The sequence below is a fragment of the Notamacropus eugenii genome, chromosome 1 (assembly GCF_028372415.1).
Source record: "Notamacropus eugenii isolate mMacEug1 chromosome 1, mMacEug1.pri_v2, whole genome shotgun sequence".
Classification (NCBI taxonomy): Eukaryota; Metazoa; Chordata; class Mammalia; order Diprotodontia; family Macropodidae; genus Notamacropus; species Notamacropus eugenii.
The window spans coordinates 606,420,964-606,447,837 of NC_092872.1; the positions used below are offsets into that span (position 1 = coordinate 606,420,964).

General features: G+C 40.9%; 1 protein-coding gene and 1 pseudogene across 4 annotated transcripts in view; one reads left to right on the plus strand and one right to left on the minus strand.

Moving 5' to 3' along the window:
• Nucleotides 1–26,874, plus strand: part of KCNIP3 (potassium voltage-gated channel interacting protein 3) — a 156,029-nt gene that overhangs the window by 120,925 nt on the left and 8,230 nt on the right. For 3 of the 4 annotated variants that reach the window (XM_072634756.1, XM_072634755.1, XM_072634757.1), the window contains 3 exons: nucleotides 13,884–14,008; nucleotides 14,682–14,751; nucleotides 15,325–15,395. In XM_072634756.1, the coding sequence (XP_072490857.1) occupies nucleotides 13,884–14,008; nucleotides 14,682–14,751; nucleotides 15,325–15,395 (266 nt within the window). The remainder of the gene's footprint in view (nucleotides 1–13,883; nucleotides 14,009–14,681; nucleotides 14,752–15,324; nucleotides 15,396–26,874) is intronic. The other variant, XM_072634758.1, reaches the window with a different exon arrangement.
• LOC140521909 (U6atac minor spliceosomal RNA) lies at nucleotides 24,555–24,646 on the minus strand (annotated as a pseudogene).

A 26,874-nucleotide genomic window follows, 5' to 3' on the forward strand; every position in this document is an offset into this window, starting at 1 on the left:
CTGAAATGACTGAAAAACAACTGGTATATCACTGGACCTAGCTTTGCCTTACACTGTTTCTTCTGTATCAAAAGATTTTAATATAGTCAACTGGATTATTTCCTGCCCCCCCGGCGCTATGATATCTCTAATTTGATAATGTAGTCTATTTGAAAAATGGGATTTATAACACCTGTATACATGTCGAATCTTGTAAGCCCCTTAAGAGCACAGCCTATATTGTTTTTTTGTGTTTATGTTGATTTATCACAATTATTTACCTGTTGAATTGAATTTAACTGAATGCTTAGCAATGCTAAGATATTTACTCTACACTCAATATTGCTGAAAGTTATCAGTTTTTGGAAGGGAGGGATACTTAGAATGTATCCCTGCTCTGAGAAGAGATCTGGGAAAGAAAACCGTTTACAATTAGAACATCTGGTACAGAGATCAGAAAGCAATCAGTATGGTGAAGGGTCCTAGAGATGATGCCATATCAGAACCTGGGGTTGTTTAATCTGGAGAAGGAAAGATTCAGGGAAAGTATGATATCTGACTTCAGGTATTTGAAGTCATCTGGAAGAGAGGTTTGGTTTCAGTAGGCAGAAATAATATCAATGGCTAGAAGCTGCAAAAAGGTAGATTTTTATTAAATGTAAAATATATGTGCACATGTGTGTATATCTGAATACATAGAGAGATCTGTTTATATAGATTTATCCACTTATCTACACCCACGCTTCCTTAAAATTAGAGCTGGCCTGAAGTGGAATGAGATGCTTCAGGATAGTCTTTTGTTAGGCACATAGTACTAGGGATTCCTCTTGAGTGTGGATTGAACTAGATGGCCTCTGAGACCCCTTCTAAGTGAGATTCAGTGAAGTGGTGATGAAGAATCAATCAGTCAATTAGCAAGCATTTATCAAGCACCTGTGGTATGCCAGGCACTGTGCTAGGGCACTGGGGGATACAAGTCCAAAGCATGAAACAATCTCTTCTTGCAATGAACTTCACTCTAGTGGGGGAGATATTAGGTATACATATGCAGCATAAATACAAAGTTAATGAATACAGATGTTCACAAGTTAAATACAAAGTAGTTTGAGAGGGAGAAGGAGGTCACAAGGTGATCAGAAAAGGCTTCATGCACTAGATGGTAGATGAGGGAGAGATTTATGAGGTGAAAGTAAGAGGGGAGTGACTAGAGGATGCCCAATACAAAAGCATGGAGATAGGAGATATGGAGTATTATACATGAGAAACACAGAGAAGGCGAGGGGGAAAGAGAATGAATTCAGTTTTATAATGAGTTTCAGATGTATGCCTAGCACACAGTGGGTACTTAATAAATCGATTCATTAACTGTAGGATATCCAGTGTGTAATGTCCATTAGGCAGTTCTTGATTAAGACTGAAGCTTTGGGGAGAGCCTGGGACTGGATGTATAGATCTTTTGTTGTTGAGTTGTTTTCAGTTATGTCTGACTCTTTGTGACCCCATTTGGAGTTTTCTTAGCAAAGATACTGGACTGGAATGGTTTGCCATTTCTTTCTCCAGCTTATTTTACAGATGAGGAAACTGAGGAAAGTTAAGTGACTTGCCCAAAGTCACATGACTATCAAGTGTCTGAGGCTGAATTTGAAATCAAGTCTTCCTGACTCCAGGCCCTGCTTTCTATCCACTGTACCACCTTGCTGCATCATGTATATAAAAATGATGGTTAAACCCATTAGATCTGATGAGTTTCTCTGAGAGAGAATGGATAGAGGGAGGAGAGAAGCAGATATAGCAGAGAATTTTGGGAAATATACACCTAGTTAGGGGACTTAATATGGGTGAATAATCAGCAAAGGAGAAGGAAAAGGAGTGGTCAGATGGGTAGGATACAAGAGTATATACACAGGAGAAGACAGGTTAAATAGGGTCAAAGTATGGCAGATAGGCTGAGAAAGATTAGGACCAAGAAAAAGTCATCAGGTTTACGTATGAGGAGATCATTGGTAACTTTGAACAGGGCACTTTCAGTTGAGTGATGAGGTCAAAAGCCATTTTGAAAAGAGTCAGGGGTGAATGAGAAAAGAGGAAGTAGAGGCCATGAATATGGATGATTTTTTCCAGGAGTTTTGTGAAGTATAAGATGATAGCTTGAGGAGATGGTACAACCTAGTGAAGGCTATTTAAGGATGGCAGATGCTTGGTATGTTCAAAGGCACTAAGGAAGGAACCACTTGATAGGGAGGGGTTGAGAGGATGATGGAGTTACTATCTGCTAGAGGAGATGGAAGGAAATGGGATCCAGTGTATAGGTAGAAGGGTTAGCTTTGACAAGAAGAAGGACTACCTCTTTATCAAATACTGGGGATAAGGAAGACAGTGGGAGGTGAGGTCAAAGAATTTTGAAATGAGAAAAAGGAGAGAAAAGAGTGTTAACATCAAATGACCTCAATTGTCTCAGTTAAGTAAGAAGTAAAATCTCAACTGAGAGGGAGTGAGAAGGAAAAAACATATGGGGAGCTTCAGGGGGAAGAAAAAAGGCTTGGAATAGCTTCTGTGGGGAATGAGATGGAATAAAGTGCTGTATAAATGTTAAAGTCCTATCATTATATTCTTACATAGTGATACCTAGCATTTGTGTAGTACTCTAAGATTTACAATACACTTTTCACATATCATGTCATATTATCCTTCTAGCAACACCAGAAGGTAGATGCTACAGTTATTCCCATTTTACAGGTGAGGAAACTGAGGCAGACGGTGGCTAAGTGACTCATCCAGGGTCACACTGCTAGTAAGGGCTAGAGCAGAATTTCAACTCAGGTCTTCCTGACTCCAGGTCCAGTATTACGCTATGCCTTATAGCTCTGATCCCTAAGAGGCAGATTCTCAGGATAAGGCTGAATCTGGCATGATCTGAGCTGATCTGAGTCAAACTGAACTTCAGTTCTCGGGGGAGTGTGGCCACTTCAAACTTGATTAGAAGTCAGAGGAGTCAGGGGAATCAGAGCTCCTTCCTCTTCACCTAGATGCTGTGAAGTAAGTCTGTCTGCCAAAAGCACAAGTACATAATTAGAGGCTTAATTGGCTGTGTCTCTCCAGGGGCCAGATCTTTCTTCTTTGAGGGATTGAGTCACATCCTTACTTTCTGTCTGGAGGTGATCCCTCAGGGTGGAGGTTATAATGTGTTTAGTATTCTATGCTCTTACCTCCCCCATTCAATCTATAGAAGGAGGGATTGCATCAAACCTTAACTTAACCCTTTTATAGTCTAAGCTAGAAACTCTTAAGTCTGTAGCAGGAGGGTTTCTGTTCTTGTATGGCCCCAGTATTATACCTACTGTCAATCAGACCAATCCGGCCTCTTACCTGTGGATGGGAAGAGCTGAATAGAGCAGAGAGAGACCGGAGAGTCAGGAATCAAACAAATTTAATTTCCAAGAAAGGGAAGCAGCTTGCAAACAAGGAGGCAGGTTAGGAACATGTGCTGGGGCCCTGCCCTGATGGAGAGACCCAAGGCAGGGTGGGGAGATCTCAATATTTATAGCAATGGTTGCGCAGTGAGCTGTAACTCTGACAATGAGGGGTAACAGCAACAGTGAGACAAGCTTGAATCATAGCTGGGCTTCGTGACCAGAACATGGGGACTTGTCTGAGTTTGTCTGGGGCTTGTCTGAGCTCAGAGAACACCTGGTGTTGGTCAAAGCAATGCATGTGTGTTGGTCCTTTGTTGCCAAAGAGGACCATGCCATCAGAGAAATGATGACATGACTTGCACTTGACTTTGTTTTGAGTGAGGGAGGACTGTGCAGGTCACCAGCCTCACTTCTCCTCCAATGTCATCTGAATCCAGTGACCAGATGTTCATCAGGATGATTGGAGATGACCCAGGATGAGGCAGTTAGGGTTAAGTGACTTGCCCAAGGTCACACAGCTAGTGAGTGTCAAGTGTCTGAGGTGAGATTTGAACTCAGGTCCTCCTAACTCCTGCACTGGTTCTCTATCCACTGCACCAACAAGCTGCCCTATTATAAGAGAATAATTAAGGGATTTTACCAGAGGGTGAGATCATCCAGAGGGTGAGTGCAAAGGATTGCTGGTTCGCCCAGCTCAGGGCTTAGTCTGTTTGCTGGGCTTTAGCTCTGGAAAGCAGGGTGACTCCTAATATCTTGACACTACCCTCTGCCCAGAACCATTTTTGTACAGTAAGGTGGCGTGGTCCAGCCTGCTGAATGATTTGATAGGTAAAGAAATAGCCCAATTTCTCTTCCCTTTTGAGGATGACAAAGCACTTTCTTCACAGGCTGAGTAGAAATATTATTGCCTTTATATTCCTATTTTATAGACAAAGAAACAAGTTTAGAGAGACTTTTGTTCATGTTCATGCAGGCAGCGAATCCTGATCTGAGGTAATGGTAGTACAACAAATAGAGCACCAAGCCTGGAGTCAGGAAGATCTGAGTTCAAATCCTGCCTCAGATTTGTATAGCTATGTGACCCTGGACAAGTCACTTAACCCTGTCTGCCTCAGTTTCCTCATCTGTAAAATGGGGATAACAATAGCACCTACCTTCCAGGCTGCTGTGAGGATCAAATTAGATAATTGTAAAACTCTTAGTATCTGACACAAAGTAAGTGCTATATAAATGTTAGCTATTAGCACTTATCACCAATAATAATAACCTTTTCAGTAATCTTTCCAATCAAGGATGGAGAGCCTGCAGCCTTGAGGCTACATGTGGCCCTTTAGGTCCTCAAGTGCAGCCCTTCATCAGAGGCCACACTTGAGGACCTAGAGAGCTACATGTAGCCTCAAGGCCACAGGCTCCCTTCCCTGCAATATACCATCTTGCTTCTCTGTCCTTAAGCCTTAGCGTGACCTGCCTGTCCTCCAATGACAAATGAGACCAAAAACATGAGATGACCTACTGAGCAGCTCAGATGGGGGATTTGATGATGAAGAGGATGGGAGAAAAAACATGAGAGGCAACTTCCATCATCATCTCATCCTTTTTGACTGTTTTTGTGGCAATTTGGAGTTTGCAGGAAACATATTTGTACAATATACAAAATTATATACGTAAAAATTGCATATATGACATTATTTTTAAGATCACAATACCCTATAAGGATAACTTGAAAAAACTGGGCATATTTAGTTTGGAGAAGGGAAGACTCGAAGGGGCACAAAGGCTCCTAGGAGTTCTTGAGTGTTTGAGGGTTATTATGTAGAAGAGACCTCACACTTGTTCTACTTGGTCTTAGAGGACAGAAACAATGGCTTTGGGTACACATTGCATACATATTTAGGTTTCATGTCAGGAAAAACTAAGTTAAGAGTTCTAAAATGAAATGGCCTCTTCTGTAGGTAATTGGTTTCTTCTCAATGGAGCTCCTTAAGCAAAGAATGTTTGGCTTGCAAGACTTGCCGGGGTTGTTGTAGATAGAGCGCATGGGTTGGATGAGGCACCTTAGAAATCTTTTAGTCCAAATCTGTCATTTTACAAATGAGAAAACTGAGAGCTGGACTTAGAATCAGGAAGAAATCGGTTTGAATCCTGCCTTAGACTTTTACTAGTTTTGTGACCTTGGACAAAATCACTCAATCTCTCTGGACCTCAGAATGATGTCTTGTCCAGCTCTCAATCTGTGGTCTTAAGATCCTAGGAGCCTATGACTCAGAGGAACTGACTTGGTGTTAAGGGCAGGCCTGAGTCAGATGCAGTTAGGTTAATTTCATTGTTGGGACCAAATGGGTGCAGCTAGGTGGGACAGTGGATAGATGGCTGGGCCTGGAATCAGGGAGACTTGAGTTCAAATTTGGTCTCAGATACTTACTAGCTGTGTGACCCTGGGCAAGTCACAACTCTGTTTGCCTTGCTTTCCTTATCTGTAAAATGATCTAGAGAAGGAAATTGCAAACCACTCCATTATCTTTGCCAAGAAAACCTCAAGTGGGATCATGAAGAGTCAGATACAGTTGAAATGACTGAAAAACAATAAAATGGGGCTATACAAGGCACTTTGAATCTTCCAGATTTCAAACTCAGTGCTCTATCCAACGTGCCACCCAGCTGCCCAGCCTACTGCCAGAGATTCACAACACCTACATTGTTATTCCTCCGAGAGACATGATGCTTACTGATACACATCCCCATCTCCTGTTCTTTTCACTCCCTTCCTTCTGCTCTTCTCTGTGCATTAAAAAAAATGCTTCAGTGACCCTTTTTTCTTTTTATTTGTGGGGGTCAACCTTAGCATTCATCCTCCCTTCTCCCACCCAAAAATTGCCAAAATGATTTCTTTTAATTTTTCTTTTATCCGTCTGTCCCTTTTGCTACTCTTCTTCCTTCCTTCCCCATTGAGCAAAATAAAAACATAAACAAAAAAATTCATCTTTGTAAGTTCAAATCTGGCCTCAGACGTTTGTTTACTAGCTGTGTGACCCTGGGAACTTCATCCCATTTGCCTCAGTTTTCTCATCAGTAAAATTAGCTGGACAAGGAAATGTCAAAGATACTGGATCTTTGCCAAGAAAATCCCAAATGGGGTCACAAAGAGTATGAAATGACTCAACAACATCAGTAGACGTTTTATTTAGTGTCAGGTACTGTGCTAGGCTCTGGTGATACAAAGACAGAAGTAAAATAATTCTTGTCCTGAAGAGCTTACATTCTCTTGGCAACAATACATCATAAGACCTTCTCATGCCATGTAGCTGTTAATAATACACTCTTATCAATTCTTCTCAGGCTATTCCTTTCATCCCTCCTTCTCCCACAAGACTGTCCATCTCCTTTCACCAGTCTCATGATTCTCCAGAATATACTTGATATACTACTTCTTGCACCTAGGTTACCACTGGAAAAACTCTATGTGATTGTGATCTTGAAATGCTACATATAATTTCTGAAGAATCAAAGTTATGAGATCTAAAATGTATTATAAAGCAGCAGTCATCAAAACTACTTGGTACTGGCTAAGAAGTAGAGTGGTGAATCAGTGGAATAGGTTAGGTACACAAGACACAGCAGTCAATGACTATGGTAATCAATCTATTGTTTGGTAAACTCAAAGACTTCAGCTTCTGGGATAAGAACTCACTATTTGACAAAAACTGCTAGGAAAACTGGAAAATAGCATAGCAGAAACTAGGCACAGGCCAACATCTTATACTGTGTACCAAGATAAGGTCAAAATGGGTACATGATTTAGACATAAACGTTGATATCATAAGCAAACTAAGAGAGCAAGGAATAGTTTACCTGCCAGATGGAGAAAGGAAGAATTTATGACCAAGCAAGAGATAGAGAACATTATAAAATGCAAAATGGGTCATTTTGATTACATTAAATTAAAAAAGGTTTGCACAAAGTCAGTGCAACTGAGATTAGAAGGAAATCAAAAAGCTGGGGAACAATTTTTATAAACAGGGTCTCTGATAAAGGCCTCATTTCTAAAATATATAGAAAAAATAAAATAAAATGTATAGATAACTGAGTCAAATTTATAAGAATACAAGTCATTCCTTAATTGATAAAATAGTCAAAGGATATGAGCAGGTAGTTTTCAGATGAAGAAATTAAAGCTATCTCTAGTCATATGAAAAAATACTCTAAATCACCATTGATCAGAGAAATGCAAATTCAAACAACTCTGAAGTGCCACTTCACACCTATCAGATTAGCTAATATGACAAAAAAAGAAAAATGATAAATGTTGGAGATGTGGGAAAACTGAAACACTAAAGCATTGTTGGTAGAGTTGTGAACTGATCCAATCATTCTAGAGAGCAATTTGGAACTATGCCAAAAGGGTTATAAAACTCTGTGTGTGTGTGTGTGCATACATATATACACATTTATGTATATGTATATATATACATATATAATATTACACATATATAATATACACTATAAAATATTAAAAATATATATAATCCTAAACTCTTTGATTCAGCAATACCACTACTAAGTCTGTATCCCAAAGAGATCATAAAAAAGGGAAAAGGACCAACATGTACAAAAATATTTATAGCAGCTCTTTTTGTGGTAGCAAAGCACTGGAAACTGAGGGGATACCCATCAATTAGGGAATGGCTGAACAAGTTGTGGTATATGTATGTAATTGAATACTATTGTGCTATTAGAGATGATAAGCTGGTGGATTTCAGAAAAATCTGAAAAGACTTACATGAACTGATGCTGAGTGAAGTGAGCAGAACCAGGAGAACATTGTACCGAGTAACAGTAACATTGTGTGATGATCAACTTTTATAGACTTAACTCTTCTCAGCAATGCAATGATCTAAAATAATTCCAAAAGCTTCATGATGGAAAATGCCATCCACACCCAGACAAAGAACTATGGAGTCTGAATGCATATCAAAAACATACTATTTTTAATTTTTTTTCCTTTCTCATGAGTTTTCCCTTCTGTTCTGATTTTTCTTTCACAACATGACTAATGTGGAAATATGTTTAATATGATTGCACATGTATAGCCTATATCAGATTGCTTGCCATCTTGGGACGGAGGGAGTGGAGGGAAGGAGAAAAAATTGGGAACTCAAAATCTTATAAAAGTGAATGTTGAAAACTATCTTTACATGTAATTGGGAAAATAAAATACTATTAAGTGAGGAAAAATTAGAAATAAAAAAAGAATAAAAAAAGAATCAAGGTTATGAGTGGTCAGAGATAGGAATTAGGAGATAGGAAAAGATGATGAATACCTCTCAGCTCTCTTTCCATTCACATAGTCATGAGGACAGGACTTTGAGATCTATCTATAACCTACTGGGGTGGTTAGTGGCATAGTGGATAGAGTGCCGAATCTGAAGTCAGGAAGATCTGAATTCAAATCCAGCCTCAGATACTTACTAGCTGTGTGACTTTGGGCAAGTCACTTAACCCTGTTTACCTCAGTTTCCTCATTTGTAAAATGATCTGGAAAAGGAAATGGCAAACCACTGCCAAGAAAACCTCACCTCAAATGAGATCATGAAGAAGTTGGACAAGACTGAAACGCCTGAACAACAACAGCAACAAAAATGAGCTGGAGAAGGAAATGGCAAACCACTCCAGTCTCTTTGCCAAGAAAACCCCAAATGGGGTCACAAAGAGTCAGATGCAACTGAAACAGCTGATCAACAATAATAATCTACTGGAGAGACTGGCATCCCTTAATCTCCTCATGTCAGGCTCAGCTGCCCACTGTGGCAATGGGAAAGGGAAGCACAAATGGGTCCTCTCTCTCTGTCCTTAGATCCAAAGGCAGTTCTCCCTTTTTAGCTGCTCAGCCTTCTTGTGAACTGTTTCTTAAGAACGGATCCATCTCTGATTCCTTCTCTGCTAGATCAATTCTATCCTTGTCATTTTAAATCTTGCCTTACAAACTTTGGCTGGCTTTCCTGACTGTACCAGTTCGATTTCATTCATCCTATCAGCGCCAAAGCTGCCTGATCCCTGGTCTCTATCCCCATCCCTGTATGTCGATACTGTCACACACTTAGGAATGTGCTCAGATGCAGATAGGTGCATATTCAGAAGATATCTGCTATTGCAGATAATGTCTTGTCCAGGGGTGGGGAACCTGCGTCCTTTCTAAGTTCTTTAAGGAAAGGCATTACCTCTCCACTCTCATTAGCATCACTGTGTGAACACCTTGTGCCATGCTTAGTAAATATTTGCCCTTACCCAGGGAGGAGCTCAACAAATATTTGGTGATAGATTGATCCATCTGGCTAGTTTGTTAATTGTAGTATTGTTGCTGATTTAGGACCTCTGGTATTCTTCAGAGAGACAGTCACGTTTCTAAGTACTCCAACAGTGCTGACCCATTTCCTCCTGAAGGGCAGTTTGACCTCTGCGTCCTAGAGGTCATTCAGAGAGCAGTACCTGTCTCCTCTTTCCTTTGCTCTGTTACTCACTCTGGTGATGTTGCTGCTCTCTCTAGTACCTGTGTCCTGTTTCCTCTGTTTCCCTCTTCATCCCAACCTCCACTCCCACTCTTACAGACCACTCTTACTGCCAAATTGTTGTTTGAACCAGATAATCTATCAACAATCAACATGAATATATTAAGAACTTCCTATTTGCCAGGTGCTGTGTTAAGGACCTGGGGATACAAAGAAAAACTAAAACAGTTTCTGCCAGTTATGGGAAAACCGTTACATTAATTGGAGAAACTATGCATTTGTGCAGCCATTTTGGAAAACAACTTGGAGCTATGCCCCCAAATTTACTGAGCTATGTATATTCTTTGACTCACCTATACTACTACTAGGCCCAGACCTCCAAAGAGATCAAAGAAAGAAAAAAGGACCCACATGTACAAAAATAATTATTTGTTTATATATATTTTTGTATGTTTTACTTATATTTATTTGCATATGTGTATATATACATACATATATATATATATATTTGTGGTGTCAAAGAACTAGAAACTCTAGGGAGTACCTCTCAGTTGGGGAATGACTGAACAAATGATGGGATATGAATGCAATGAAATGCTATTATGCTATAAGAAATGATAAAAGGGGTGGTTTCAGTGAAACTTGGGAAGACGTATATGAACTGATGCAGACTGCAATGAGCAGAACCGGGAAAACAATTTGTTCAATAACAATGTTGTAAAGACCAGCAATTTTGAAGTGCTTAAGAACTCTGATGAATTCAATGACTAACCACAATTTGGAGGACTCATGCTGCTTCTGATAGAGAGTTTAAGGATAAGTTTAAGGATCAAGGATACAAAATGAGAAATATTTTTCAGACATGGCCAATGCTGGAATTTGTTTTGTTGGATTATGCAAAAATAGGGTTTTGTCATAAGGATTTTCTTTTTCTTTTTTTGGACAGGCAGGAGTGGGAGAAGAAAATCTATTTTTGTTCATTGAAAAGAATTAAATCAAAAAAAAAATCATGCCCTTGAGCTTACATTCAGTTTACATCTCTCTGTGTATATGTATGTATGTATGTATATATGTATACATATACACATATGTATATGTATATACACATGCTATATATATTATATATGTATCTACTATATATGTATATGTACAATATATACAAAGGTGTTGTTGAGTCATGTGAGTCATGTCCAGTTCTCTGCGACCTCATTTGGAGTTTTCTGGACAATGATAGTGGAGGGGTTTGTCACTTCCTTCCCCAGCTCAGGTACCCAATAACCTTAGAGAAGATACTGGGATCTTAAAGAATCTGCCTGCTGAAGAAGGTAGAATTTGAGCTGAGTCTTGAAGGAAGTCAGGGATTCTAAGAGGCAGAGGTAAGGAGGGAGAGGCATGGGGAGATAGCCAGTACAAAGACAGAGAAATGGGAAATGAAATGTCACATGTGAGGGAACCCTATGTTGTACTGTAGAGAAGAGAGTGACATGTAAGAAGCCTGAAAAAGTATAAGGAGACCCACAGGCCATAAAGAGCTTTACATGCCAAAGGAATTTACATTTGAATATAGTTTAATGTGTCAGATGGTGCCATGATCAGGCTATCTGAGGAAATTTTCTTGCCAGCTTCATTTGGAACAGGGAGAAATGTGAGACAGGGAGACTAGAAGGCTATTGCAAAGAGGACGCTTTGCAGTTGTGTATGGTGATGGCTAAATGAGTGGAGAGAAGGGGACTTATACAAAAGATGGGGTAGAGATAGAAATGACAAAATTTGGCCTCTGATTTGATATGTAGGATGAGATTGAAGAGTTGAGGATGAGACTAAGTTTGTAAGATCAGATGACTGGGAGGATGGAGTGACTTCAGTAGAAATAAGGAAGTTCTCTAAAGGGAATGTTTAGGGGAAAAAGTTGAGTTGTTGTTGGTAACTTGTTGAGTTTGAGATGTTTCCAGGACGTCCAGTCTGAAGTGTCTTATGGGCAGTTTATGATGAGAGACAAGCTCCAGAAGAGAAACAAGGGCTGACTATATAAATCTGGGAACCATTACTAGAGATGATAAAAGAACCTGTGGGAGTTGAGATTACAAAGCAAAAAAGTATAGAGAGGAAAGAGAAGAAAGACCAAGACAGAGGCTTGCGGACACTTGAAGCTAGTGGGTGTCATAGATAAAGCTCTAGTGAAGGAGCTAAGAAGGATGTAAGTAGGAGGAGGACCAAGAAGATAGGGCCATAAAAACTCAGAGAAGAGAGTCCTAAGGGGAAAAAAGGTACTAATGTCGAATGCATCAAAGACATCAAGAGGGATGAGGATTGAGGAAAGGCCATTAGATTGGCAATTAAGAGATAAATGGTAACTTTGGAGTGCACAGTTTCATTTGAATGAAATCAGAACGCAGATTGCAGAGTTTGGAAGAGTGAGAAGAGAGGAAATGAAGTATAGACATATTTTTCTAGGAGTTAAATGAAGGGGAGGAGAGCTTTGGAACAACAGCTTGTGGAAATGACAGACTTAAGAGAGAGTTTTTAAGGATGAGGGAAAACATTGAGCATATATTTAAGAAGCAGGGAAAACCAATAGATAGGGAGAGATTGAAGATTGGAGGATGATAGTGGGGGCAACTTGCCAGAGAAGAATGTATATATGAAAGGACTGGCCATGGCAAGGTGAAGAGCTATCTTTATCATTAGAGACTGGTGTAAAGGAGAGAAGAAAGTAGTGGGATGATGTAAGAAGGATGTGAGATGAGGAGAAGGAGGAGGAGGAGGAAAGAAACTTGAGATGAATGACTTCAATTTGGGGGGTGAAGTATGAGATAAGGTCCACAGTCCAGACAGTGGGGGAAGGTGATGCTGTTGTACATTTGAGAAGAAAATAGATTAGTCACAGCTGCTGTGGTGAGTGGGATAGAGCATCCATTAAGGAGGCATATAAGCCTCAGTGAAGCCTAGATGAGATAGATTTGTAGTGGACCCAGTAAGCATGGTTGTGTGACTTCTTCCAGTCCCATTCAGCAGTTCCTGAACAGGAGTAAAAGAAGCGTGAGTGGTGGGAATAATCCAGGTGCAAGGTTTGGCAAGGTGTGAGTTATTTTAAGACAACAGGAAAAGAAAGAAAAGTGTTTGAGAATAGACAGCAGAGTAAAATCGAACGACTTCACCAAAGGGTCAAGATTTGGAAGGAAGGAGGATATCACTAGAGCGATCACCTTGGAAGGTACCAAGGAGTGAAGATTACTGGGAAAATGAGGAATAGATTTTAGTAATTTAGTTTAGTGGTAAATCACATGGGGAGATGGAATGACAAAAGATGATCAGATAACAGTATTTTGATGTTCTTGCACATGGAAGTGAATATTTGTGGGTGTCTGCATGATCAAAGGCCTCTCCCTTTACTTCAGTCCTAGACCTTTGTTTCCCATAAACCGACTTGGAATGGGTGGGTGGCACTCTCACATTCTTTCTTTCTCTTGGTTCTACATTTTTACTTCCCAAGGGGAACCTGGCTTCTCATTGAATCACAGAGCTAGAATGACTTCACAGGTCTTCTAGCTTAGAGATTCTTAACCTTTCTTGCATTGTGGACTCCCTTGGAAGTCTGTGGGTTCCTGCTTAGAATAGTAAACCACCATTCATAACATAAGGATATAAAAGGGCAGCACTTGAGGACCTAGAAGGGCCATATGCAGCCTCAAGGCCATAGGTTCCCCAACCCTGAGTTAGAGCATTTTTTTCCCATCCATGTTCATGAGCCCCTGAAAATTTATCTCTGGATTTATGGACCCTGGATTAAGAGCCTCTAATCTAACCCACTCATTTTACAGATAAGGAAACAAAAAATAATAGAGGTTGTGGCCTGTCCAAGATCACACAGCTCAGAAGTGGAAAAGTCAGGATTTGAACTCCAGTCCTCCAACTCTCAAGTCCATTGCTCTTTTTCCCACACTGTGCCACCACTCACTGAGCTATATACCCGTTTCTGTTCTTCCAGATAGCAGTGACAGTGAACTGGAGCTCTCTGCTGTTCGCCACCAGCCAGAGGGGTTGGACCAGCTCCAGGCTCAGACCAAGTTTACCAAGAAGGAGCTGCAGTCTTTGTATAGAGGATTTAAGAATGTGAGTATTTCTTGGGTTGTAATGGGGAAGGAAGGTGGCCTGTCATAGTCTGTATCTCTAGATCTCTGGGGGTGGGATATGGATCTGAGGATGACTCTCTCTATAGTAACCTCTGAATTGGGATAAGAATGTGGCCATGAGTAACTCAGGAGGCATGAAGTGAGAGTCACAGCCCAGTGAGAGAGCATCAGAGTGATTTTGGTATGTCCCATAACCAGTCCTAGAGTTTCTGTTACCATTGACTGCAACTCTATCACTTCCCCCTCATTTCTATGGTATGTATAGTATATGGTATATATATGGTATGGTGGAGGACCATCTCCCCTTCTCATGGCTCAGGTCTTTCCTTAGCTATAGAACAAGGGGTGATTGGAATGACAAAGCAATTTGGAAAGGGGAGACCAACCTCGGCACCATCATTTTCCCCCTGCCCCACAGTCATTTCCTCAGAGCTGGATGAAATGAATTTCATGGAGAGCCAAAAGGTTATTACAGAAAGAGAAAAAGAAAGGGGAGGAAAAAAGGTGGTATGTCATGAGACACCATATAAAAGGATGAGGCCTGATAGTGTAGTCTAAGACAAAAAAAGATTTGAGAATTGCCATCTACTTTCCTGGGATTTGGGGAGTGGGGGCTGTGGACCATGTCACTAAGAAGAGTGACTCTGTTGCAGGAATGTCCCACTGGCTTGGTAGATGAAGAGACTTTCAAGCTCATCTACTCCCAGTTTTTCCCTCAGGGAGGTAAGTGTTCCAGTTGTGAACCTGTCATTTCCCCATCCAAAAAGGAAGATTGGAATCATTAGTCCCTCCCCCCATTTCCATTCCCCTAGGTGCTAAAGGGCCATTCATCCTTCAGTTTCATATTGTCTCCAAGGTTAGCAGGAAGGTAGCTGGGCAAATTCACCCCTTCATCCTTACATCCCCTTGACATCTACAGCAAGGGCTGACTGAGGATCCAGGACATATTCTGGGGCCAGTGCTGACCTGTTGGCACATTGATCACTGGTGGCATATAATAACTACCCCTCCATGTGCATCCCTCCCAATTTAGGTATCCATGGAGGTGAGAGAAATGTAGCTGTCAGTTTTCAAGTACCCTGCCTGACACCAGAGTATTGCTCTCCACTCTGCAGGGGGTTCTAAATTCTTTCTGCCATCATGCATCATGCATCATGCTCCAGGATGTGACATGTCCCTTCCCCTGGGCATGCCCTACACAACTGTTCCTGGTGGGAGCAAGGCACGGGGGTGGGAGGCCTCTTGGGAGGTCCCTGGCACTCAACACCAGCCCTCTCCCTCTGTCTGTCCCTGCAGATGCTACCACATATGCACATTTCCTCTTCAATGCCTTTGATGCAGATGGGAATGGGGCCATTCACTTTGAGGTAGGTCCCATATTCCTGCTTTCCTTAGTTTGCCCTGGCTGTCAGGGCTCTGGAGGGATTTCTGGTCCTGCTCCTTCCTCCTAGGTCTCCTTTGTCTCTCTAGAGAAGGAAGACAGCTAATCCTATGTTGCCTCTCTTCTCCAAAGATATTTCTTTGAGAGTCCCACTGACTAAGATAATGTCCCTAGCAATAGGTGGTCATTTCCAAGGTAGCATGTTGGATAGTAGATAGCTCAGTCTTAGGAGTCAGGAATTTCATCTCAGACACTTGGTGGCCAGTCATTACACTAAAGATTAGGAATATAAAGACAAAATTGAAACAGCCTCTGCCCTCAAGGAACTTACATTCTTACTGGTCCATGAACTTAAGCTCTCAGAGCCTCAGTTTCCTCATCTATAAAATGGGTGAGTAATAGCTTGTACCACTAAGTAACTTCATAAGTAGAGTGCTTGGCCTCAAATCAGAAAGACCCGAGTTCAGATCCAGCCTCAGACACTTATTAGCTGTGTGATCCTGGGCAAGTCACTAAACCGGTGTGTGCCTCAGTTTCCTCAGCTGTAAAATGGGGATAATAACAGCATTCATCCCCCAGGGTTGTTGCAAGGATCAAATGAGATAGCTGTAAAGTGCCTAGCATAGTGCTTGGTAGATGTTTAATACATACTCGTTCCCTTCTCTCTTCCCTTCCTATAACTACTCACAAGGTTTTTGTGAAGAATGTGTTTTGTAGACCTTAAAACACTCCAGTTATCCCTTCCCCATAGCGACTTTCCCCCTCGTGGTTTTGATATATCGCAAGTCAGCTCAAGAAATTAAATAAGAATTTTGGGAGGATATTTATGGAAGCCCTAGATGACACATGAAGGTCAGCAGACAACACAGAAAATGTTTAGAAACTAAGAAATACCTAAAATATATGAATAGTATTTTATAATATCAACATATTTTATTTTTAGTACTATAATAATTCAGACTTCTTCTTTGGTGTGGCCAAAATTTTACATGGATTTTTCAGATCATGGGGGCAATGTACCCCTAACGCCAGTGATGTGGAAGGGTAACTGTATATTCATGTATTATTGACCACTTTGGTTACTCCAAGGCAGCTTGGATAGAGTTGGCCTATGAGTCACACCCAAGTCCTTATTATATCTTTTTGCCTCTCAAAAAGCACAAATTTCCTATCTGATTACATTAATATTTTCATTTGAAGAATTTATCCTCCATGGCTGGAGTCCTGCTGTTTGACCGAGTAAGTCTCTAAATCTCTTAGCTCCCTGTGCAACTTGCTAAGATGATAAATTGCAGAGAAGTTTCTGATTTTCCATAGTGAAGGCAGTTTCTCACTCAGAGCTCCCAAAGGTTTCATTTTGAAAAATGCTATTGATTTTCCAGAGACTGAAGATCACGAAACTTGTAAACCTCTGGTACCCCGGACATTTACTGGATCTTAGTAGAGAGAGGGGCAGCCCAACCATAGTGATCACAATGGATCTGAGTCAAGCCATCCTAGGGCGGAGAAGTCACCAAGGCCAAGTGTCTCCCAACTGTCAGTGCTCCCAGATTTATACTTGTCTGAAGCAAATTTTTCTTCTTCTACAAAAATTTTAATACCAAAGGCCCAAACTTTGTTTTTGCTGTTTAAAATAATAAACAAAAAAAAAACAAACCAGGGACAGCTAGGTGGCGAAGTGAATAGTGCACTGGCCTTGGATGTGAGTTCAAATGTGGCCTCAGACACTTGACACTAACTGTGTGACCTTGGTCAAGTCAAGTAAACACAATTGCCTTGCCTTCCCTTCTCAAAAAACAACAAACAAACAAAAAAAACCCAAACCAAGCCTTAAAACCCCCTGTTCCTCCATTTTCTTGTACTTCCTTCCAAATGCTACCTCCTTTATCCTTGCTATCCTGAGCTGGGGGGGGCAGAGCAGCTGGAAGGAGGGAGTCTAAATATTTCACACAATATAGCTTGGTTGACAAACACTGATTTTATCCATCTGCCTGCTCTGGGTAGTATCATATTTTAGCTATTTAGAAGTGTCGAATTTTCTCTCTATAGATAGCTATAGTCTGTCTCCATCTCCATCTGTCTCTGTTTCTCTCTGTTTCTATCCTTCTCTCTATCTCTCTCTCTGTTACTGTGATTTGGTACAGGGGTCAGCAAACTTTGGCAAGTGGAATCAAATCTACAAACTCCTTCCCCTCTTGTTTTTGTATACCCCAAGTTAAGAATTTTTTTATATTTTTAAACACAGTTTTGTTTGCAAATGTAAAACAGCGTAAAACCCATTTTTTAAGCTGGCAGAGCCCTACAAAAACAGACTGCATGTACTGGATTTAACCCTCAGGCTAGTCTGTTGACCCTTGATTTAGTGTAGAGAAAGCTGACCTCAAAGCCAGAAAGACTTGAGTTCAAATACTGTCTCTGACACAGACTGACTGTGTGACCCCTGAGCACACACTTAACCTCAGTGCCCGAGGCAACTCTCAAAGACTTTTAATTTTCATAGAATGTGCCAACCTGCTTTGGTAGATGAAGTTTCTTCATTTTTATAGTTGTTCATTTGTTTCAGTTCTGTCTGACTTGACCTCATTTGGAGTTTTCTTGGCAAAGATGCTGGAGTGGTTTGCCATTTCCTTCTCCAGCTCATTTTACAGAAGAGGAAATTAAGGCAAACAGGGTTAAGTGACTTGCCCAGCAGGCTCACACACCTAATAAGTGTGTGGGGCAGGATTTGAACTCAGGTCTCTCTGATTCCAGGCCCAGTGCTCCATCTACTGTGCCACCTAGCTGCCCTTCCTTGGGAGTTCCCTGTACCAGTGACATCACAGTCCTTATCCTCTCTATCTCTAGATATCTCCAAAGGGTATCACATCTCCTCATTCCAGTAACTGGCCACGCTCCAGTCACCATAGGAGCATAGATTTAGAAGTGGACAAGACTGTAGAGGTGGTTTAGGGGGAAACACATGTTATAGCATGAGAATTCAATAAAGAAATTTTTCCTTTCATCTAACTTCGACCCCTCTATCAGCCAGCCCTCTCGACTCCTCCATCTCCCTCCTTATCTTGGGGAGCAAGTAGAGGAATTTGGCAGTCTGTTGTTATGGCTATGATGTTTTGGCCTTTCTCTGAGGAGTCATCTCACCCCCAACCCACACAAATCTCAAGGCCTTCCTTGCATCAGCCCAGGAGGCATGGAGATGAACAGGAAGCTGTGTTCCTAAGAAAGGACTTACAGGCTGTACATGTTGTGGGTTCATTCATGTACCTTGTGACCTAGAAGCTAATGATAACAAATGGAATGCAGTCCTTGGTTCATTAGAAATTCTGTCTTTTAAACTTTGTCAATAAATTTTTAAATTTGCCAGCTCACTCTAACTTGTTTTCATTGGCGTTCACCCAGAGGACGTATCAAGAAGTAGCACCACAGAAAGAATTTTTTCTTTCTCTTTTTTGTATTTTTATGGATGCCTTATGTTTTTACATCACCACTGTTTATAGATATTCTTTTTCCCACCGACTTCTTGTGAGAAAAAAATAATTAAGCAAAAAAATGTCAGAGAGTTTTCAAAATTCCATATCCCTAGCATCCCACCTTTCAGGATCATATATTTAGAATTGGAAGGGACATCAGAGGTCATCAAGCCCTAACCAAGGACATGTTAGAAGCAGCTGGAACCTGCTCACTGGAACAGATTGTTAAATCTTCAGTTGAACATTTACAACTTGGAAATCCTCAAGTGCCGCCAGTCAGGGCTTAATTTATTGTTTTTATTGATTATCTAGACTTTAGAAAGTGATAGAGCAAATATTAATAATGAAGATTAAACTTAAAAGTGTGTTGTATGTATGTACACTTTTGGAGATCTGGTTGTTAAACTTTTACTAGAACACCCCTCTCATTTTGAGGAAACAGACCTGGTGCAGGTTAAGTGTCTTGCCCTAGGATTACATAACTAGAAAGCTGAAAATAACTCAGATCCTCTGACTTCAAGTCTTTTTAGTGGGCCAGCATTGGCTTTTATAATAACACAGTTCTTTGCTTCATTTTATTGTTCTTTTAATTCATATTTTTATAGTCATTATGTATGTTTTCCTGTTGCCACTTATTTATCAGTTTACACAGGTCTTCCCTAGGGCATCTAGGTGGTACATTGGATAGAATGCTGGTCCTGGAGTCAGGAAGAGTCCAAATCCAGTCTCAGACCCTAGCTGTGTGACCCTGGGCAAATCACTTAACCCTGTTTGCCTCAGTTTCCTCATCTGTAGAATTAGCTGGAGAAGGAAATGACAAACCACGTCGGTATCTTTGCCAAGAAAATTCCAAATGGGGTCATGGAGAGTAGGACACAACTGAAAAACAATTAAGCTGAACACGTCTTCCCATGTTTCTCTGAATTCCTCATCTTTGTTATTTTTCATTGTATAATAACATTCATTGTAATCATGTACCAGGTTATTCATTCATTCTCCAATTGACAGGTGTCTGCTTTGATCCTTTTTCTTTGCTATGGCATGAAAATTTCAGCATTCTTTAAAAAAAGGGGGGGGGGTTGCTGATGGAAGGAAACAAGGCTTTTACTTTTCACACTAGTCATTTCCTGAAAAGGGCAATGTGGCTCAGAGAGCCCCCCTCAATCTCAGGAAGACCACAATGTAGCCTCAGTCTTGGACACATACTGCCTTGCTGACCTTGGGCAAGTCACTCACCTCCAGCAGTGTTCTGGGCAACTCTGAGGATATAAGTTGTAGAGAAAGTACAACATGCATCAGTAGAGTCTCTTCTGAGTAGAGGACAGCTGGTGCTAAAAATCTTCGATACTGCTTTGCTTCTAAGCCTAAGTCTGTCTACTCCCCCAGCAAGTGTAGATGGCTCTTTTCTAGGAACGTAACTGAGAAGGGGAGATGATAGCTTGAGGGGATGGCAGGGTCTAGTGAAGGTTTTCAAGGATGGGGAAGACTTGAGTCCCTTGGACGTAGGGGGCCACTATATTGAGACTCCAGACTATTTTTTTCATGATCTAGCGAAGGAAAAAAGGAAACAAGCATTTGTTAAGCACCTACCAAGTGCTAAGTGCTTTACAAAAATATCTCATTTGAGACTCACAAAAAACCTGGGAGATAGGTGCTGTTATTATCCCTGTTTTATGGTTGAGGAAATGTAGGCAAACAGTTTAAATGACTTATCTGGGCTTCCACAGATAGTAAATGTCTGAGGCGGGATTTGAACTCAGGATTGAACCCAGAGCTCTAGCCACTGTGCCACTTAGCTGCCCCTAATGTATTATTCCCTCTCCTCTTTACTGCATTTTAAAAGAAGCATAAACCAAAGAAATGAATTGTTCATGGTGAAATTTTAGGTACCAATTGATATTTGGGCAGGTCTGAGCCCTTCAGATCACCTCACTGTCCAAGTAAGTCTGCCCTAGATTCAGGATAACACACAAGCACTGTGTTCAAAGGGTCATCTCACTTGGAGACCGGTGGAATGAAGCCCAGGTTCTGAGTCCTGCCAGGAAATAGAAGCCCGCCCCTAGGAGGGAGACTGGATTGCTCTGCTCGGGGCTCCCACCCCTGGCCAGCCATGGAGGTCTGTTTCAAAGAGGCCCCTGGTTTGGTGGATTCCAGGCCTCTAAAAATAGCTGCAGTTGAAAGCTCAAACCTCATCACAAAGAGGAAAACCTCGCTGAGAGTCTCAGGATCGATACTGCCTCAGACTCGGCTTTCTGTGAGGTTCAAGAGCAGCTAACGGGAAAGAGGCAAAGCAAGCATGTTTGGCTTGAAAAACCTCTGGATTAGTGGTGATGTTAATAGTAACTATATCAATAATGCTTTAAAAACATTTTTTAAATATTACTAGCCAGCTCCAGGCATTCTGGAGGCACTATCACATTCTCATCGAGTAATGTTTCTGAAATTGAAGAATGAGCTCTGTACTGTCCTGAGAATTGGAAATCCCCCCTACCAATGTAGGTCAACACTTTCTTTGCAACTTGTAGGCTTATACAGGTGCCCAGAATGTGTCAAGGGCAGCTAGGTGGCATAGTGGATAGAGTGCCAGGCCTGGAGTCAGGAAGACCTGGGTTCAAGTCCAGTCTCAGGCACCTATTAGCTGCTTGACCCTGGGCAAGTTCCTTAACTCTGTTTGCCTCAGTTTCCTTACTTGTAAAATGAGCTGGAGAAGGAATTGGGAACTACTCCAATATCTTTACCAGGAAACTCCCAAATCAGGTCACAAAGAGTCAGACACAACTGAACAAAAGAATGTGTTGAACTCATAGCCAGTGATAGGCAGTGGGAAGGACTTAACCAGAGTCATACAACCATTATATGCCAGATGAGAAACTCAAACTCCAGTTTTCATGGCTCCCCATTCACTACATCAGGCTGCCTCTGAGAGGCAGTGTGGTATAGTGCATAGATACATCAGAGAAGCAATATGGCCGACAACTGGCCTTAGAAGGTTTGGGTTAAAGTCCTACCTCTGATATACACTGGCTTTCTGATCCTGAGCAAATTACTTAACTTGTCATTGCCTCAAACAATCTAAGACCATAAATAGATAAATTGCAGAGAAGGTGATGACCTGCATTGGTCCAGGGACTTTCTGATTGGGATTTCATCCTTTTGTAATCACAGGATTCTTTCTCCTGCTGTCTCTCTCCCTTCCTTCTACTTCTCTCTCTCTTCTTTCCCTCCCACCTCTCTCTCTGTATGTATATACACACACACACACACACACACACACACACACACACACACACACATCCTATAGAATATGTATTCTAATTTCCTGAAGCCACCTACTTAATCTCATTTATGTTTTTTAATCTGTAATCTCTTTTGTATTGGGGTATGGTACTTTTAAGAAGCCAGGCTATAAAAGTGATAGACTTTACCACTGGGAAGGAGTTCTGAGGAAATGAGTTAAAAATAGCTAGAGGCAGGTATATTTACATTCCTTCAGTGCAGCAGGGAGGGTCCAATGATATTGGATAAATAAAATTTGTAGGGAACCCAATTGCCTAATTGCATTCTTCTCCCCCACCCCTATGCAATGAAAAGAAGGCTTTTTGCGGCATATGAATGAATAATAATGGAGAATTCAGACAGTAAGGGTAACCCAGGATTGGAGTTTGGCCAAACAGGATAGGCAATAGAGCAAGGTGGCAAGGGATTCAAGGACAACTCATAATATAACAGAGAGAAGTAAGGCCAGGGAAGGGGTGATGGAGCGGGAGAGTAGAGATGAACACTGCACTGGGAGTTAGGATGGGTATGAGGAATGGGTTTAGGAGGGTTGAGGCAGAAAGAGATGGTAGAATAGGAGACTGTGGCAGGAGGAAGGAATTTCAGGATTCTGGATCATGGAGCAGTAGCAAGATTCTCATGTGACTAAGATGAAGTGAAGATGATGGTCATGGCAGTTGAGGAAGCTGATGAATGAACTTGGAGGTATCAAGGGGCATCACTATATATGCTGAAGTCTCCAAGTATGAGGCCAAAGGTTGGAGTAGAGAAGAAGAAGAAGAGCTATGTTCTGAAGTCTTGGAAAAAGGAATGACCTGGGGTAAATGACTGAATTGAAGTAGGTGATAAAGGATGGAATGAGGCTGAAAGAAGAGAATTCGGTGAATAATGGTGGCAAGAAGACAGTTTGGAAAATGAGGGTGTGGCATCCACTGACTCCTCCTGTCATACTGCTTCTGAAGCAGGCACCATGGAGCTGTTAGAGCTTGGGCAGGCATTGAACACGCCAAGGTCATCCTTGAGCCATCACTGGCAGTCCTGACTATTGTTCTGCCATTGGATTTGAATGGTTCTGGAAGAGAGAAGGAAGCCGATCACTTTGTGCAAATCCATCTCAAGTCAAGACATCACCCATGATGTCACTGGTTCTCTTCAAAAATGAAGGACGAATGACAACAAAATGCCACTTCTAGGAGACAAAAGAAAAAAACTCATCCATTACTAAAGGGGGAGGCCAGAGCTGCAGGGTTTCCTGGGGAGAGCCAGAGTTCTGTTAGTGCAAGATGTAAGGATGTGTTGTGAAGGTTACAGGGAAGCTTGTTTAATAGTAGAGTGAACATTCCAGGGAGTACAATAAAATGGGTGGGTGGAAATTATATGGAGGACAGTCTAAGGTGGGTAGGGATGAGAGTGGGGGGAGAAGACATTGATTTGGAAGTATGGTGATAAGGGGAGTGGGAGCTGGTAATTTGCCCATCATAGCTGATATGAGATATCAGTATATGGGATATGGTATAACTAGTTGATAGGAGCCACTGTACCCTCTAAATATAGAGCTGGGATGGATCCTCACTGCCTTTGACTCACAAAGGGCCAGGATCTTTTCAAGTTCTGAGATATACTAATGGACGAGAGCTAAGTAGGTGATTGGGTCCCTAGACCTGACAAGATTTATATACCAAGAAGATTAGTTGATAGTAGTATGAAGGACTGACTAGAGAGGGAAGAAAATAAAAGTGGAAAGATCTGTTAAATCCAGATAGGTGGTTATAGATGTCTATCCTAAGATGGCAGCCATGAAGAATAAAGAATGGGAAACAGGAGGGATATTGAAGAAACTGAATTCATGAGCTTTGGTGTTTGATTAGAGATGAAAAGGGTGTGGCATAAGGAAGAGTCAAAAAATAACTTCAAGGTTACAGACATGGGAACCTGGGTGAAAGATGATGTCAAAGACAGAAATAGTAAAGTCAGAAAGAGGCCCAGGCAGGTTTAGGGGAAAAGGTAGTCTTGCTGCTTTTCTGGACCCTTGTGGAAATGCCAACATGAATTGCTCCCTCAGTGGGAGAAGCATTTGGGGCAGTGGAAAATGTCCTTTGTGGGATTCAGTAATACTTGGATTCATAGTAAAGAAGGAAACAAGCATTTATCAAGTACTTCCTATGTGTCAGGCACTGTGCTAGGTGCTTTATAAGTATTTTCTCTTTTGATCCTCAAAATAGCCCTGGGAAGTAGGTGCTAATTCTATTCTCATCTTACAGTTGAGGAAACTGAGGCAACAGATGTTTGGACCCTTGTCCAAGAGTCACAAAGCTAAAAAGTGGTAGAAGCTGGAGTTGAACTTGGATCTTCCTGACTCCAGGACTAAGAGCTCTATCCACTTCACTGCCAAAGCTACCTCTAAAAATAAGACTTAACTCTACATGAGTGATGAAGCCCATTCGGACCTTCCTTAACAAGAGAAGTGCTAACTCTCTCTCTTTTTATACCACACATAGTATCATAAGATTTTAGGAATCTTTGGAACTGGAAGGAACCTTGAGGTGAATCTAGTCCAGCCCCTTCATTTTACATATGAAGAAACTAAGTCCCAGAAAGGGCAAGTAACTTACCAAGGTCACACAATTATTAAGTGACAAAATCTGGATTTGAACCCAAGACTTCTGACTCCAAATCTAGTGCTCTTTCCATTGTGCTGCACACTTCCTGCCTCCCAGGCCTGCAGAACCCTAATCTCCAAAAAATAACATGAGACATGGAGATGGATTCACTGGAAGAGTACTCTTTGGGTACACTGGCCCAAGGGTCTTTTGAGGCTTAGTCTTAACATCAGAAATGTTGATTGTAACCTATTCATTTTAGTTTTCCAGTACTCTTTAAAGACACAAAACTCACTTATTTGCTGAATGAGGCAGGTTAGGAACTGACCACTGGAGTTTGCAAAAGAGGCTCATGAGCCAGAAACTTAAGCGCCTTCTGATCTTTGGGCTTTGAAATAGCTGTTGATTTCTTGATAGCATACGGAAGTGCAGTGTATCCCTGCATATCTCTTGCAGTCAGAAAAGCAGAATTGACTGAAGACAGAAGAAACAGCTACTGGGCAAAATGAACCCCCTCCCCAAGGCAGGTGGGGGGGGGGGGTGAGGTTTACCAACAGGTAAACCTGTTTACCAGGGTTTGGTAAACAAATGAATAATGTTGGCAAGATGTCAGGAGAATGTTTAAACCACTGAAGAGAAAGGAAAAGACATACGCCTGTTTTTAAGCATCATCACAGAAGATAGGATGAGTAATTGGTGCCATTGAAACAGTTATTTACAAATACTAGCTATATTTTTAAAAAATTTATGGATACCTTTTGTTTTTACATCTCCTAAATTTACCACTATACATTCCTCCCTTCATCTCCTCCCAATAACTTTTTAAAAGGAAGAAAAAAAATTTAGCTAAAACTAACCAACACATTGAAAAAGTCTGACTATATACCATGATTGACATCCATGCCACTCTGCAAAGAAGCAGGGGGAAGCATCTTCTAACATCTCTTCCTTCGGGTCAGATTGGATCCTCATGATTTCATGGCATTCAGTTTCATTTGTTTTGGTAGTGATGGTGTTACCTTTTCATGTTTCTGGGGTTTTATGGATGGTGATTCCTTGGCTCTTCTTACTTCACTTTGCATCAGTTCATGTAAATCCTTCCACACTTCTCTGTATTCATCACAGTCATTACAGTAAAGTAATAATAATCTATCATATTTGTATACCACAATTTGTTTAACCAGTCTCCTCATTGATGGATATTCACTTTGTTTCCAGCTACCACCAAGGAATATTGCTGTTTAAATATTTTGGTGTATAAGGGATCTTTCTTTTTGTCAATGACCTCTTTGGGGTACATACCTAATAATGCAGCCTCTGGGCCAAAGGCTAGGGGCATTTTAGTCACTTTCTTTGAATAATTCTGGATTGCTTTCCAGAATGGTTGAGTTTATTTACAGCTCCACCTACAATGCATTAGCGTGCTTATCTTTCCCCATGTTCTCTCTAGATTTACTATGCTTGTCTTTTGTTATTTTTGCCAGTTTGCTACACATGAAGTGAAATCTTAGGGTTACTTTGATTTGCATTTTTCTTATTATTATAATTTAGAGCATTCTTTCATATGTTGTTATTGTTTCTGATTCTTCTTTTAAGAATTTTGTTCAGATGCTTATTTATTGATAGGAGTCTCTTGGTCTCATACATGGTTGTCCTTATGTCTTTGATATGGAGATGCTTATGTAGAGATATTTCATACAAAGTAATTTTTTTCCAGTTGACTTCTTCTCTTCTTATCCTAGTTGCAATGATTTGAAAAGCAGAAGATTTTCAATTTCACACAATCAAAATTATCTATTTTATCTTTTGTTCTATCCCTTTTTGATTTAGAATTTCCTCTATCCCTTTTTGGCTTAGCATTTACCTCCTCTCCCTCCCCAAACTTTGAAAGGTATATGACCTTTTTTTCCTTTCTAATTTTTTTATGGCATGATTTTTTTTTTTTTAGTGTTCAGGTCATAAAATACTTGCTCAATAAAATAGCCCTGTCCATTAAAGCAGGCCCTGTAAGACTTCTACTCACCAAGCCACTGTTAGCTTAGTTCTAGTTATTATGCGGATCTGAAAATAGTAAAAACCGTATTTCCCCCAAATATTCTGTAATTTGGCGTTTTCATGTAAG